Below are 15,050 nucleotides of genomic sequence, written 5' to 3' on the forward strand. Positions count from 1 at the left end.
AGCCTGTCCCTCAAGTCTGAACAGACAGTCTGCTACAGCAGAGGTTCACTTATTTAGTAGCCAATATGTCTGTACTTCTACATATAACATGCAAATTTTGAATGCAGTACTTTTACATTGCAATTGATAGTTTTTAAAAAGTGAGGCAGCAGAGGAGCGGGAGTTAACACTGACCCACACTATCCAATCAAATGCACCAAATGCATCACCGCAATGCTTTGTGGGTGATAGACACCCACTTCATCTGTCCACAGAAATGGAGCCACACTCATTACGGCAGCGGACATAAGTAATTAAACAGAATTGATGTTACTTATTCACGGTGCAGGAACGGGTGCATCCCATTCTACTATCAAACCACTGTAATGACGTTTTAAATGTGCGCACCAGTGTCTGAAACAAGTCATGGCTGACGCGGGTTTGACTCACCTGTGGCTGCAGGTCTGGACACTTGGTCTCCTCGGGGTTTATTAGACCTTCAGTGGGACGTTTAGAGGAAAAATGGCTGATATTTTACGGTCTCAACAAACTTCTCTGCTCGGAGTAGCGGGATGTCTACACAGGTAGCCCCGCAGGTGTAGCTCGTCACTAATTACCGACAACTTCCGCGTGACGTCACTTATCGCCCTCCAATCTCTTCCTGCACATGTATTAACCCTCCAAAATAAAAGCTTATCATAACAAAAAAAAAAACACAACACGTTTCTTCAGGGCAACTGGGCGACCCGGAAAACACCCAACATGCCAACATGGCATCTCTGCATACCTATCAGCCATGTAGATCTGATGAAATCCCGATTGTGGTTGGAGATTAACACCCACCAGTGATGAAAACTGAGTGAATTCTCCCTCTGGCTACTCAGCCTGAGCGTACCATCTGCCACACTGGCAGGCAACAGCCCTGCCATGTTCTGCTGGTGCTAATCTGCTCCAGCATTCAAAGAGGAATAATAAATCCTTAAACAACAACACCACAGTTGGGTTTATTTAACACACATGTCCAAAATGTTCAACTCTGAACAAGAAATGTACGAAACGTGTATGAAATCAGTGCCTCCACAAACCATTCATGACATGGTTTTTAAAAAGTCACTGGCTAGACTTGAGTAATTTGGCTCATTTGCATATAACAAGAATCTTTCTGAGGCTGACAAATTCCCACCACTTTCCTCCTCCCTTTAAGCTCCTTCTCCCAAGTGACTAAGCAATACAGTACATAATGGAAAGAAGAAAATGGCCTGGATATGGTGCTGCCATGTTGTTCTCATTCTCTAAATCACCCTGAAAACACTGACATTTCTTTCAGGTCCCACAGGACAAGGTGTTATGCAAGTTGGATGTGAGCTAAGAATGGGGACATAAAGAGATTCTCACTCTTAAAAGTGTTACTGTGGGTGACTGGCATGCTTTCTTTCTTCTCCCAAACACACGTGACTCTGCTTTGAGTTGTCCCATCCTGGAACAAGGTCTCGGAGCTGATCCAAGCCACCCGGGATCTTTATGAGCCTTGGTGTCCTGGACTCTGTCCCAGGATTTCATGTTGACCAACGTACCCATTTCACTCAGGGTGCAGAGAAAAAAACGTTTGAAAAATTCATGCATATGCCAGGTGGAGATGTCAAAGCTAAGAGCTGTCTGCTGTGTCTCTGAGCTAACGGAGGCTATTAGTAGGATTCTCTTCATTTACATGTTGCTCTTTTTTTCAGCAGGGCTGTAGAGGACTTGGTGGCGTGCTGGCTGGCATGTCCATTGGTGTGTTTCCTCTCCCGGAGAGATGCTTCAGTCTGAGCTCCTCTCTGAACTCGAAGCTGAGGAGATCTGGTTCACGGGTGCAGAGATGAGCGTAGGCGTCCGCTAAAGCCCTGATGTGGGGTATGGTGAGATCTGTTGGTCGCAGAGTGGGGTCCACGTCTGCCTTCTGCATCATCTCTTGTGTCAGCTCAATGCGGCGCGCCTCGGGGAACAACTTTCTGGGGGAAAACGAAAGAGGAAAAAGTGAAGAAATGATTCTTACGTTCAGGTCGCTTTGATATCTTAATGATCATGCAAGTTTAATGGCATTATAGTTCAAACAGAAAGAAATTATCCCTCAGCAATTATTTCAAATCTGTGAAGTTAATTGAAATCACACAAAGGGCTGGAACTGCTCATGAATTGTTAATTTATTCTGCTGCCATGCTCCTTAGTCAACGGATGCAGACAATGACACAAAGCTTGCAAAGACACAAACTTCTCTTACATAAAAAGGGCAGCTATAATTTAAATGTCCAGTTTTCATTTATTTTGCCGGCTCTCACCCTGAAAAGCTCTCTCTCTCTCTCTCTCTCTCTGCCTGAATATTCAGTACAGAGAGGTAGACATTTATTTTTCAAGACTTTTTCCTGCCTAAGATGTCCCTCTGTATTCTTCTGCAGGTTGGTGAGCATTAGCCATTACCACACTCTGCAGTGCAGATGCTTTTTAGGCGCTCCAGCACTGGTGCCTCCTCTCCAATTTGGTGCCGCTGCCGCTGCCGCCAACCCACTGCAGTTACATAAAATATGCTGCCTCGTCTTCCTATGCCACCTCAATGACTCATAATTGCTGCTCTCTTTCACACAGCCTGTGTTCTTTTGTTATCCGGGCCTACACACACTTTCCTAACAGGCACGGGGGTGATGGGCAGCGTGCACATGCATGTGGGCGTGTGGGTTTGTTGCTAGTGGTTTTGAACAGAGCTCTGAGGGTGCTCTGATGTTCAGTTAAAGAAAGTTGGGTTTTTAGCAGAGCAGTGTGTGTGTGTGTGTGTGTGTGTGTGTGTGTGTGTGTGTGTGTGTGTGTGTGTGTGTGTGTGTGTGTGTGTGTGTGTGTGTGTGTGTGTGTGTGCGACAAAGAAAAGCAAATCAAAAACCAGTCTAATTAATGATGAAATGAAGACGCTGCTGTCAGAAAACAGAGAATGAAAAATGTAGAGAGAGAATGATAGATGAGTACGAGACAAGATTAAAAAGTGAAAGAGGAAAGAGGGGGAAGAGAGGGTCGATGCTTTACAAGCTACATCAAGTCGTATAATTGTGCTTACTCCACTCCTTTATGGCAGTGCTTCCTGCGGAACTGGAAAACGTTCCTGACGACTTTCTCCACCATCTTGAAGGGCTGCTGGATCTGGGGCTGAACCAGAGGGGTGAAGTGAACAACTCCCACGTCCACCTACACACACACACACACACACACACACACACACAGGATGGTGTTAGCACAGACCTTCTAACTAGACTGTCCTCATGGGAATGAGGCGAGAGAAAGCAGGTAGGGGTGAGGAGAAAGGGGAATGCAAATTGTGGAGAAAAATGCTGGAGAAAGGTTGCCTGACAAATGGCAAGAGAGATACAAAACTGGACAAAGAGACACAGAGAGAAAGAGAGGGGTAGAGGGATCAACACACTGGGATAAAAGAAAAGAAGAAAGGCAGAAAATAAGATGACGCAGCATGGCTGGCTGGCTGGCAAGCCAGTTCCAGTTGCCACAGTAACACCTGTGCGATGGACCATAGAAACCGAGCCTCTCTCTCTCTCTCTCTCTCTCTCCCTCTTTCTTTCTTGTCTCTCTTCCCATCGCTGCATCTCCACTGAGTTTCTTAAATACCTACGAGCCTGACACGCTGTAGCGCTCTTCTCCTCATCCCACTATCTTCGTCTATCCGACTTTAGCATTCTCGTGGAGGGAGCGTGAAGCCAGCGGAGCATGAACACATATAGATCCAGTGATGGGTACGTTAGGCAGCCACAGAGCTCCTGTCCTGCTTTATGGGACACTTAGTGGACACAGGTACTAGAGCTGATTCTCTCATGTCTGCTTTTAACTCCTGAGGACAAATATCATTAAGGACAGGCAGAAGTAAAAGAACTCCCACTCCGATTTCTGAAAAGCATACTCGCTGAGGTTTGCTGCAAGTATACTATCATTTATTTATTACCTTTAGCTATTCAATTATTTCAGCTGACACCTCCTCACACACTCAACTGCCACACATTGTGTTGCGTGGTACAGCTGACTCAATATGTGGACATTTGTTTCTGTTCTACAGAAGTTCTATCTTTCCAATCAGTTATGCCACTCTACAATCTTTCCCCATGCTCCCAGTAACTACTGATGTGGGTATGAGTAGCCCTGGCTGGGAATGACAACTACAGCAGAGGACTGGTGGTGGTGTGGGTGGGGGTAACCTTAGCTCCAGTTCTTCTCTTCACTACCCTGATCCTTCCTGTGGCAGCCCTAAGCTGACATGACACACGGTTGAAGTAATGGTGCCACTTTCAGCACAACTCCTGCTCTCAGATCACTCCCTCTGCAACTTTCAAGCACATATACATCCGCACGTTCTCTCTTTGCTCCGTTTGAAGACTCCTGTACTGCCTTTTTCTTCTGAGCGCTATGATGGGATCAAAAGAACCAAAATACATAAAAGGACTATTTCTGAATCTCGGGATCTGTACATTCACGGCACAAAGAAGGCCATTATCTTTCATCGGTGCGTCACGTGATGGTGTTCAGGCCTGTAAGTTATAGCTTAAGGGGCTACTGCACAATCGGACTGTGTGGACCAAAGGAACAGCCAATGGGCAGCAGAGCGGAGCAGTCGCCTGTCTGTCTTTCCATAGTTGGTAATGGTCTTACTCCCCTTGTGAGGGAGCACTGAGAGGGACTGTGCTCTGACTGGCTGAGCAGACTGACAATGGGGCTCTGAGGAAAAACATCAGCAGTGTTACTCTTAATAATAATGATTCATCTCATTGCACTAAAGTGCTTTTTAGCTTTGAGTGCCTTGCAAGATTAAAAGAAAAAAAAAAACGAACATCTACACAAGTAGCTCACATGTCCACCTGAATGGAAAAGATGTATTTGAGATCTGAAAGCTAGGTTGTTATTATTGATGAAGCCAAGAGGACGTACGACAGAGACGTCAGATGCTGCAGACTGTACATGTTCAGGTATGTAAATGAGGAGACAAGAGTTGGAAAGGAAGGAAGCATGTAGATGCACGACATGCAAAAAACACACACACACACACACACACACACACACACACACACACACACACACAGAGACACAGACATGCTCCCGCTTTCACTCATACAAACACAGAGGTAAAATAAAAGGACACCTAATGCAGCTATACCCTGCAGAGCTCCCCCTGCATCTTTGGAGCTTGTATTTCTGGATTGTGTGACTCACTCATTTCACAGCTGCCTTTTGCTTTCCCAGGGTAGGGGCTGGCGTCGATAATTAGGGGAGGAAAACTAAAGTGGTCTAAGGACACGCAAAGGATTTCTAATGAGCTGTTTAGGTTGCCTTTTTGCGCGAACAACTGAGGTAGCGGTTGAGAGCGCTTGTAAACCGCAGCACTATCTCTTATCAGATCTATAGATTCCTGTGTAGTCAAGGGATGCGCCGCTGCTGCCGAGCTTCCTGCCGCAGTGGCGTTTAATGGGACGGCAGCAGTGGAGCCTGTTCGTCTCAACAGCCCTGAAGGCTAGGTGAAATAATAGTGCAGAGAAAGCCTCGCTGGATGCGTTGACGTGGAGATAGAGGGGGAAATGTTGTGAGCTGAAGCTGAAGTGCATGTACTGTACAGCTGTTGAGTAAAGCTCGTGTTTAATTTTAATGTTGATTTTAGTCGTGTTTAACACACATTGAATGAGGACTTCATGGTTTATTAGTCCTGTCAGTAATGGCCTGGGCTTCTTCTTGATAAGCCCATTATTAATACAGTAACCCTTTTAGTTCAGATGGTGCTTTTTAAATAAAGGCCACGTGGCAGGTGTTGTCAAGGGCCCTGAGAGCTCTGCCTGCATCATTTGGTGTTAGAACAGACGCTTTTTCTTATCACGAGAATCAGTTCCTCCACCTGTCACATCGGCGTGTGAGGATTTTTGTCGGCATTTCATATCTGCATCGCAATGTGCTTCTAACAGTGCTGTCTTTGTCATAGAAGATCAGACCGCCATCTGTTAGGAGGGACCAATAAAAAGGAATCCCTTTAATTTCACTCTCTGCTAGAATAATTAGGCCATTTATATTCTGCACTTCATGATTTAAGAGAGGAGCAAGAGGAAAAGTCGATATTGGGACTATACAGGCAGCAGCATTTCAGCCATCAGCTTGTCCAAGTCACTTTGCTGTTATGATTTATGTATGGCCTTGCTACACGGCTTCACTAGGTAGCACCACTGGAATATATCCCGCTCCCTGCCATTAATCCTTCCCCTGATAACCTCAACATGCAAGGAAACTCCGTCTTAAATCACGGGCCGTCACCTGGGCCCTCAGCTGAAGTGCCATCAACATGCCCTCAGCCCCCCACCCACCCCCCAAAATGCTTTACATCCGCTGGGAGATCCTGAACTGGAGCAGCAGACTGACTTATTGACCCTACCTGACAACCTTAATATCTCTCACCCCCTCCCTCGTTCTTTCTATGGGTGGCTGCAAGGATCATACACACAGACAAGACACTGGAATTGGTCTGACGTTAATAATTTCTCGTAGGCTTGAGCGAGCCGTCCTATTCAGCGGGGAAAAAACAAGTGAATCATTACCACTGATTTGGCCTCTAAATTAGACTGTTACATAAGGATCCGCACTCAAGCCCATGGAAACTCCTCCTGCTCTGACTCTCTCAATACGGCTAATTTGATCAGAAAACTAAGACATTAGACATTTACTTTGAAGCTGACTTTGCCTCTCCCCTTGCGTGTGACACACCAATAATCTGATAAACCAGCACCTTGCAGGTCTACTATAAAAAGCTCTTATACTGTTGATTCCCTCGCTAGAGCGTTTGAAAAGGGCAAAATATGAGAGATCTCTATCTTAAAGTCACACATCACCTTGTGTCTGCGACTCAAGACCTTTTCTGACCCACTTTCGCACAATAGCCCCACATCCATATTAACATACTTGTGTGTCGCCATATTTCCAATGTTTGACCTTCCAAAAGCTCCTCAGAGAACTCTATTACTGCAGCTTTGCCCTGTGGTTCTCCAGCTCCTCTTTCCCCATTTCCTCTGCCGATGTCTCTTTCTTGGTCAGTTCTTGCCCAATGGCGTGTGAGCAGTAATTTGTCATGTCCCTCTAAGCGTAACCAAGATGAGATGGCAGGGGCCCTGGGGCACCGGGCACTGTGCTACCTGAACCACCAACACTTGCACTTACATAATGGCAGGTTCTGAGAAAAGACAGGGGGATGGGAAAAAGCTATATACAGCCAGGGAATACAAGGGAGAAAAGCTCGCAGAGATCCTGCAACCAAAGGGGGAAGAGCTGCATTAATCATGACAATACCTTGAGAAGACAACCTCTATTACATCAGTAGAGGGAGACAGCCTCTCAGAGAGGAGAAGGCAGCAGTCAATGCCGCTGAATACACTAGGCTGATGTTGCTTGAGGGGTTTGGGGAGGGAAGGCTTTGGCTTCCTGTAGCCCTAGTCTTTGACAAGATCATCTCCTTGGAGAGATGCTTTCGTCACAGAAAAGCATGTCTTTTGCCCAAAAATGTGAAATGCACTGGACCAGTGGAACAGCAAACATGGGGAAAATGGATTTAATGTCATATCTAAAAAGTCATAAATGCCAATCCACATTGTTGGAAGTCTTAATGGACTAAGCTGAAGAGACTCATTAATCAAGCCAATGCCAGTAATTTTGCAACGTGTCACAAGTGTTTAGTCTTGGACAGGTTTACACATATTATGTATGGTGAGACTGGACCCGGGCCTTGCTCCGCAACAAGATTGCATTGACAGCGACATCACAGCTATCGCACGACACCTTGCATCTCTGCTGTGAACAAACCCGCCTTTCGCAAGACGATGAGCACGAAAACCAATTACGCAAGGGAGGACATAAAAGAGGAAAATGCAAATTGAACGATAAAAGCCCCTCATGTGGCAAAAGGGAGAGTGGCTGGTCTGGCTGTGCCTCAGAGCTATGCTGCAGAAAAGGGCTAGAGAGCTCTGCTGTGAGGTGATAAAATAAAGGGGACCAGGCTTATAATAACCCGCAATATCTTCACACATCACAGCGTCACACATCTACACTCACCGGATGTGTTTCACTGCGATTTGCTCTTCTCTCCTTCCATCTTTTTACTTCTCTTTTGCCCTCTATAATCTAGTTATTTATTTATCTTACTCCCCACAGAACAACACCAGCATCAGCACTTAGGATCTCATCGGTTAGGTGGAGACAGGTCACACACGGCATACTGTAGAGTGTCTGTGGAACATTTCTCTTCCTGCAGCGGCAGCATCCCACCAGGAGTTCGGAGAATGTAGCGCTGAAGGTCGACGCCAACATCACACTGGAGGTAATGTGGTGTGCATCGTCCCCCCCCTGCGCGCTGGCCAGATTTCATTTTAAGAACGGGGTCTCTTAGGGGCGCTTTACAGGAATAACACTAGTGGCTGGAGAGACCGCTGGGCCATATTAAACAAACAGATCAATAGCTAAACAAATCAATTGCAACCAACCTATCTGCACGTAATGGCAACACATCACTGTGGTCAATGCCTGGCTGCTATACTGTAGGTGGGGGGAAAAGGAAAAATGACTTCGTACAGCTGGTTGCAGTCGCCAATTTGCCCATGCAGCAAAATAACAGCAACACACATCTGTGTTTCCAAGGGTATCAGCCCTATTAGTCCTGTCTGATTTTTTCCCCCCTTTCTCATTTTGTCCTCTTTGTCATTCATGAATCAAGGCCGTCCTAGCCACTCCCACCCTTGTTGTGTGCCCTCTACAGAGAGGAGAGGGAAGACAGGGTAGCAGCTGTGAGTTTTAGGCTCCTGCTGACTGACGCCTGATGAAGATGACGCCCCAGGGAGGGTCAGTTTTGGCATGGTGGGGTACACATGCTCCTCTGGCCTCTGGACCAACACATAAACAAATAAACCTTGGCAGAGCACAAGTGCGATCGCCTCATCTGGTCTTAATGGTAGCAGATTTGTGTGTCTTAATTAAATTACCCTATTCCAATTGTGTAGTGAGGCTGTGTTTGGAAATCTCACCTCGAGTTTGGCCATCTCTGCCAGGAGCATTGCATTATGATGACTGAGAAGCTCCAAGCAGGAATGGGATGGATTTAATTTTAGTTCGTTAGTTTAAATTGCACGGTTTTCTCCATTCAGAATAAAGTCCGAGGAGACAAATAATGCCGCCCCTACGGCCAACTACTACAATTCACTTACAAAACACAAAACTTCATGTATTCATATTGTGAGGATTTAGTGTGATTTTTTTTTTTTCATTCTTTTATAACATTCATTTATAAGTATTACTACTGTTGTTTTCACAAAAAGCAGCTCTCCAGATAACTAAAGAATATTCACAAGCAGCTTAAACATACTAAACTCTGTTGACTACTATATACTACTGCTACTAACACATACCACTACCACTAATCTATTAAAACAGAAACTATCATATTAAAATAACTCCTCAATGTAGTTAAACATAGGTAGTTAACAGTAAAAACAAAGACACTGGATAAAAATACAAATCTTTAGCCATCTCTCCCTGAAATAGGGCGTCGATAATTCAAAGGGACTAATAAAAACCTGTTCACATAACTCTGGATTATCTAACATCAGACCAAGGTTTGCTTGTGCAGAGATGTTCAAACTGACACCTGCACTCATTAAAACCACCTAAACTGGACTGGCAGAAGAAATAACAGAGTTTTCTGCAAAGACACCTCTGACAGTGGGGCCGGAAACCTTTCTGTAGTTCAGGTGAACTGACTGCTTTTAGACATGACAGCTGAGGCTGGCTGACTACTGAACCTAATTCTTAAACTAACACCCACTAATCTAATCTAATCTGTGATGTATCGATTAATCGCAGTGGAATAATTCGGTTTTTGTGAAGTGAAAATGTTCTGAGGACTGAGGACGAGAAGAAACAAGTATGTCAGCCAATGAGAAGTGACACGGAGCTGAAATAAAGGACTAATCCGCTGCTGTGACAGGAGCCATGGTTGTCATGGCAGTGGGAGGAAACGGGAGTGAGCAGAGATGTTCAGCAGAACATAAAGTTGTTGTTGTTGTGAGGCAGAGACCGCTGTTCTCCAGCACACACACACACACACACACACACACACACACCGGCGAGGAGAGAGAGAGAGAGAGAGAGAGAGAGAGAGAGAGAGAAAGGGGGGGTGAGGTAGGGGGAGGCAGCCGGAGCGCTACGGTAAACGCTCCCAGGCTCCGGCCAAGCCTGAGCGGACCGCACGGCGGGGATGTCCTCTCGCACACTGTTGCTAAGGAAATGGATGTCTTGAACGGGTCCGCGGTCCGGACTCGATCCTCCTCGCCGCCCCCCCTCCAGCCCGCTGCCTCTCACTGTGCCACTGTTTACAGGAATCACTGCGAACAACGTGACGCGTCCGCGCCAGCTCTGCACCAGCCGGGGTAAGGGATTATTTCTACATCGCTTTTCTCCTCCCTGGACCGCGAAACAACAGCCAACAACTAGACCGAGCTCCGAGGTGATTCATCCAGAGCTGGACCGAGCCCTTTATTTAGATGAGGGACCACAATGCGCCGGCTGGGAAGTCCGACTAAATAGTAATAAAAAGAAGAACCGGTACATTCCCAAAGTTTAATTCTGGTGGCTGCTTACATTGAATAAACTGGTATTTTACCCGGATGTGAGCCGGTTTAAAAGGTAAGCTCTGTTCCTGTGCTTTGTTAGGTAAACAGCCCTAAAATCAAAGTGCTACAATGTACAGTATGAGAGTGGAGTGGGGGCACTGCAGCTTTAAGTCCACATAGCTATTGAGCATTGCAAATACCACTAACTCATTTCTGCCTCTCCAATAACAGCTCTATGGGGCTCCGGTAAGGAAAAGGAGAAGGCAACACATAGAAAATGCACACATGCACAACAACACCCCCCCCCCCCCCCCCCACTCCATGTTTTGCTTACCTACTGTATAGTCAGACAGAGCCAGCTCTCATCGCTTGTGCTTCGCCCTTTGTTTCCAGCCAGAAAAGTCTGTGCACGTGTGAGGTGAATGAGGGGAGAAAGAAGGAGGGAGTGCGAGGAGACCCACTCAGTTCATTTCTCATTTCAGTCTCTCTCCTCCAGCCCGGTGGAGCCGCAGCCGAGGAGCTGAGGAACCCGGGATTTGACTGGCAGCTGGTAGATCACCGAGGGAGGGGAGAGAGAGGCGGCTGGGCAGTGGGGTCGACGAGCCTGGCTGGAGCTGGGTGAATGCTGCCTGGCGAGGACGAGGGCTGAGGCGGCAGCATCGTCTTGAAAAGGACCATGGCATCCACGGGCATGCAGATATTTGGATTTGTCCTGGCGCTGCTGGGAATCATGGGTGCCATGGTGGCCACTCTGCTGCCCAACTGGAAGGTCAGTGCAGACGTGGGCTCCAACATCATCACAGCGATCTCCCAGATGCAGGGTCTGTGGATGGACTGCACATGGTACAGCACAGGCATGTTCAGTTGCACACTTAAGTATTCGGTGCTTTCACTACCTGCGTACTTGCAGACTGCCCGCACCACCATGGTGCTCTGCTGCGTACTGGCTGCCATGGGCCTCTGCCTGGCATCCCTGGGACTAAAATGCACACGTTGGGGAGGCGGACGGCGCTCCAAGCGGCACGCTGCGATTGCCAGTGGCGGCTGTTTTGTTGCAGCAGGCTTTCTGTGTCTGGTGCCTGCTTCCTGGTTTACCAACGAGGTCATTACCAACTTCCTGGACTCCAGCGTGCCCGAGAGCAATAAGTTTGAGCCTGGGGGTGCCGTGTACGTGGCCTTTGTTTCGGCAGGATTCCTCTTCGTGGGGGGGTCCATCTTCTGTATGTCATGCTCGGGGAAGAGGCACGGCCCCCAGGACCTGGTCCTGCTCCCTCCTCCTGACAAACTGCTGCTCCAGCAGCAGCAACAGCAACAGCTGCTCCAGCAGCAGCAGGAGCTCCAGCACCAGTACTGCTCTCTCTCCCCATTAGACAATAAGACTGGCTACAGCCTGCAGGACTACGTGTAATAAAGCAGAGTTGTGTACGCTACGGCTAAAGGGAGACGAGCCTGAGGGGAAACCATCACGGCTTATGCTACACACTAGGCTCCGCTCCAGCTGGAGGTGGAGAAAAAATGAGAAAGGAGGGCAACAACTTTGAATCCATTTTCCCTTCTCCTCTATCTTGCTCTTCTACCTTTTTCTGTTTTGCAAGCACAAGCAGTGGAGGTATTCCCTAAGCAGCGCCTTGGAACAAACGGTGTGAATGTGTAAGGAGCCAGAATAAGGTGCTGCAGCATCGAAGAAGCCGCTAACCAAATGCAGACATCCTTCATCAGTAAATCACAGAAAGAGTTCCCTGGGGAATGGATTAAGCAAATAAGGAAGCCTTCCATGTAGTTTTTTTTTTCCTCGCCAAAGGTTTGAATTGAAAGAGGAATGCAATCATTTAGCTGCTATTTACAATCGTTTGGAACCCTCCCAGTTGACAAAATAGGCAATATGAAGCTTGAGAGCAGTAGGTGGAAACCCTTTCATAGCAAGCCATTGTAGTTTTCATATTCTTATCCACTAAAATGCTACGTGGAATTGATAAATAAATGGTCTTATTTTTGTTAGCTACTAGAATGACGTTGATATTTTGCCTCTAAAGCATGCTGTGTGGAGCCTGTCTGTGTATTAATACAGCGGAATGCCTGGTAGAGGACTGAGACATATCCACAAAATGCCTGTGCCTGAAAAGCTGTAGAAACATTACCCTGCTGTAACTGTTCAAAGAGGACTGTCAGGAGGAGTAGATGTGGGCTGCTGGGCTGGATTTGAGATCGAAAAGGCAGACAAACAGTTGCCTGCTCCTCTCTCTCTCTCTCTCGCTCTCTCTGCAGGTGGAAATGGAAATATGAGAGAGATGGAGAGAAATTAATAGAAGGAGATTCAATCCTCCAACAGAATGGACTATCTGATGCGCTGTTTTTAGATTTCCATCCAGACAAAAACATACTGCCTGTAAGTAGCAGCTACCCATCACCGATGCATCTACTCATTCCTGCACGCCCTCAGACACACACACCCACACACACTCACTCACTCACTCATGCTCTTGTGTCTTTGTGCAGAGTAAACACTCAGACACGCCGGCTTTTTGCATGTGCTTTTCACTCCTGTCATCCTCCTCCACACTGCTATGGAAACAGAATTCGCCTTTCAAATGTCTTTATTGTCTGGGGGTATGTGCACGTCAGTCAGTGAGTTGGAGTTGTTTGGGGGGAGGGCGGGCAGGCGAGAGGGGGGGGCATCTTCTTCTCCAGCCATGACTCCATGAGCTTTAATCAGAGCCTCTGCTCGCAGTACCTTCACTAATCCCCTTTATTAGACAGAGACATGAGGCAGCATCCTTGTTACGTGGTCAGAGGCTTTGGGAAACGCTCTGCTTTGGTCCCCGCTGCTATGTCGTCTATACCATGCGTAGGGATGAACAGATGTGTAATGGTGCAGTGACGGAGTGGCAAAAATGAGGCAGAAAAAGAGAAGCTTCTCGAGTCATGGTCGACTGGGCAGGTGTCTGGCAGGCAGCTAAAAAAGGTTTGAGTCATTCTCCATGTGTGACTTGTTTTCAAAGTGTGTCAGCAGTGTGCATATGCTACCACTCTGCACCTGCACACAGTCTCAGTGTCTTAAATTGCAGCCACTTCACCGTGTCACCATTCCTCTTTTCCTACCTGTCACTCCATCCCTTCCACACACACACACACACACACACACACACACACCCCCTCTGTCCTGCTTGTGTCACATGTCACATGGATGTGATCGCTGACAAGAGAAATGATGAAAGCATGATGTAAGCATGGCCGCCTGACGCACAGGCACACATAACAAAACTCCCACATATATATGTCAGTAGCGGTAGCAGTGTTACGCTTTCACGCAGTGTGTGTGTCTACTCTTTACTGGGGGAGGGATATCTGAGGAATATTGTTTTTGTGCTCGAGACGGGCCTTGGCAGTGATGTATAGAACTGCACATTCCCTCCTTCTCTCTCATAAACATGCAGCTTCCTGGGGGAGAGCAGATGGCTAAGCCCAGCTCGCCACCTGCAGGCTGCTGCCGGCATGCCACGGGCATCTCTGTGGGCGCCACTGCCGGCCCTGGCAGCCCTCTTGGGCCAGGTTTCTACCCCACCCTGGCTTGGCCATCTTGCCCAGCACAGACTATCGCCGACAGAACTGGCCTCCTGACAATAACTCACTGCCCAGGCACCATATCCAATGCAATAAACAAAGTGAAGAATGTGCCATGTCATCAACTAATACCGACACGTTATGTGTTTAGAGAATGTGCCAAATCGTCTCATGATGACACGTTTTAATACTATCTGGAGTTCTTTTTGTTTATTTTTTTATTACGTTGTTTGTACATGAATTATACATTAGCAAATGTTTTATGGATATGTGATTTGTTCTGCCAGACTAAGTCTCAAGTCAACTAGATGCTTGTGTGCAGTCCAGTGCAGCTTTCGAGGGTTATTTTAAATCCTCTTTATTCCTCATTTCCCAAAGCACAGCAAGACTTCACTGGGCATGAGAGCTTCATTGGAAAGACATGAGTGTGGTATTTTCTAAATGGAAAAAAAAAAAAAAAAAAAAAATCGGGTTCACTGTAAGTACGTGACAACTGTACACAAGCATCTAGGCTTTTAATGTGTTTGTTTTTACTGAGGGATCAGGATTCCCTCTGATTGTTTCAATATAAAATACTATTCATGTTCATACCATATCTTCTTTATAAGAAGACGACTCAATGCACCTTTGCTTATGTTACTTTGATTGACAGCATTTAGTTTCAAATGGTTGAGCATTTCAAGCTCCCTGGACCAGTATAAACACATAACACAACTGGCACTCTGGAAGAACAAAAAAAAAAAAAAAGGGGAATGATGATTTCTGACCGACAGGATTCAGCGGGGAAATAGGAGGTAGAAATTTCTCTTTTTTGTGGCTGTGCAGCTTGATCATCAGCACGCAATTTCATTAGCTTAT

General features: G+C 46.7%; 2 protein-coding genes across 3 annotated transcripts in view; one reads left to right on the plus strand and one right to left on the minus strand.

Annotated features, from left to right (window-relative positions):
• Positions 1 to 962: 962 nt before the first annotated feature.
• Positions 963 to 15,050, minus strand: part of tfb1m (transcription factor B1, mitochondrial) — a 32,666-nt gene continuing 18,578 nt past the window's right edge. For both annotated transcript variants that reach the window (XM_070841763.1, XM_070841762.1), the window contains exons 7-8: positions 3,062 to 3,189; positions 963 to 1,970 (exon numbers count right to left, since the gene is read on the minus strand). In XM_070841763.1, the coding sequence (XP_070697864.1) occupies positions 1,703 to 1,970; positions 3,062 to 3,189 (396 nt within the window). In that variant the 3' untranslated portion in view covers positions 963 to 1,702. The remainder of the gene's footprint in view (positions 1,971 to 3,061; positions 3,190 to 15,050) is intronic.
• On the plus strand, positions 11,305 to 12,105 carry LOC139212385 (claudin-20). Its single transcript, XM_070842925.1, has one exon. It carries the CDS (start codon positions 11,308 to 11,310, stop codon positions 12,037 to 12,039), a length of 732 nt encoding a protein of 243 aa, XP_070699026.1. The 5' UTR covers positions 11,305 to 11,307; the 3' UTR covers positions 12,040 to 12,105.

This window comes from Pempheris klunzingeri, chromosome 13 (genome assembly GCF_042242105.1).
Source record: "Pempheris klunzingeri isolate RE-2024b chromosome 13, fPemKlu1.hap1, whole genome shotgun sequence".
Taxonomy (NCBI): Eukaryota; Metazoa; Chordata; class Actinopteri; order Acropomatiformes; family Pempheridae; genus Pempheris; species Pempheris klunzingeri.

Excerpts from the sequence above, each read along its gene's own strand:
- LOC139212385 (XM_070842925.1), top strand. The coding sequence starts at position 11,308 with ATGGCATCCACGGGCATGCAGATATTTGGATTTGTCCTGGCGCTGCTG.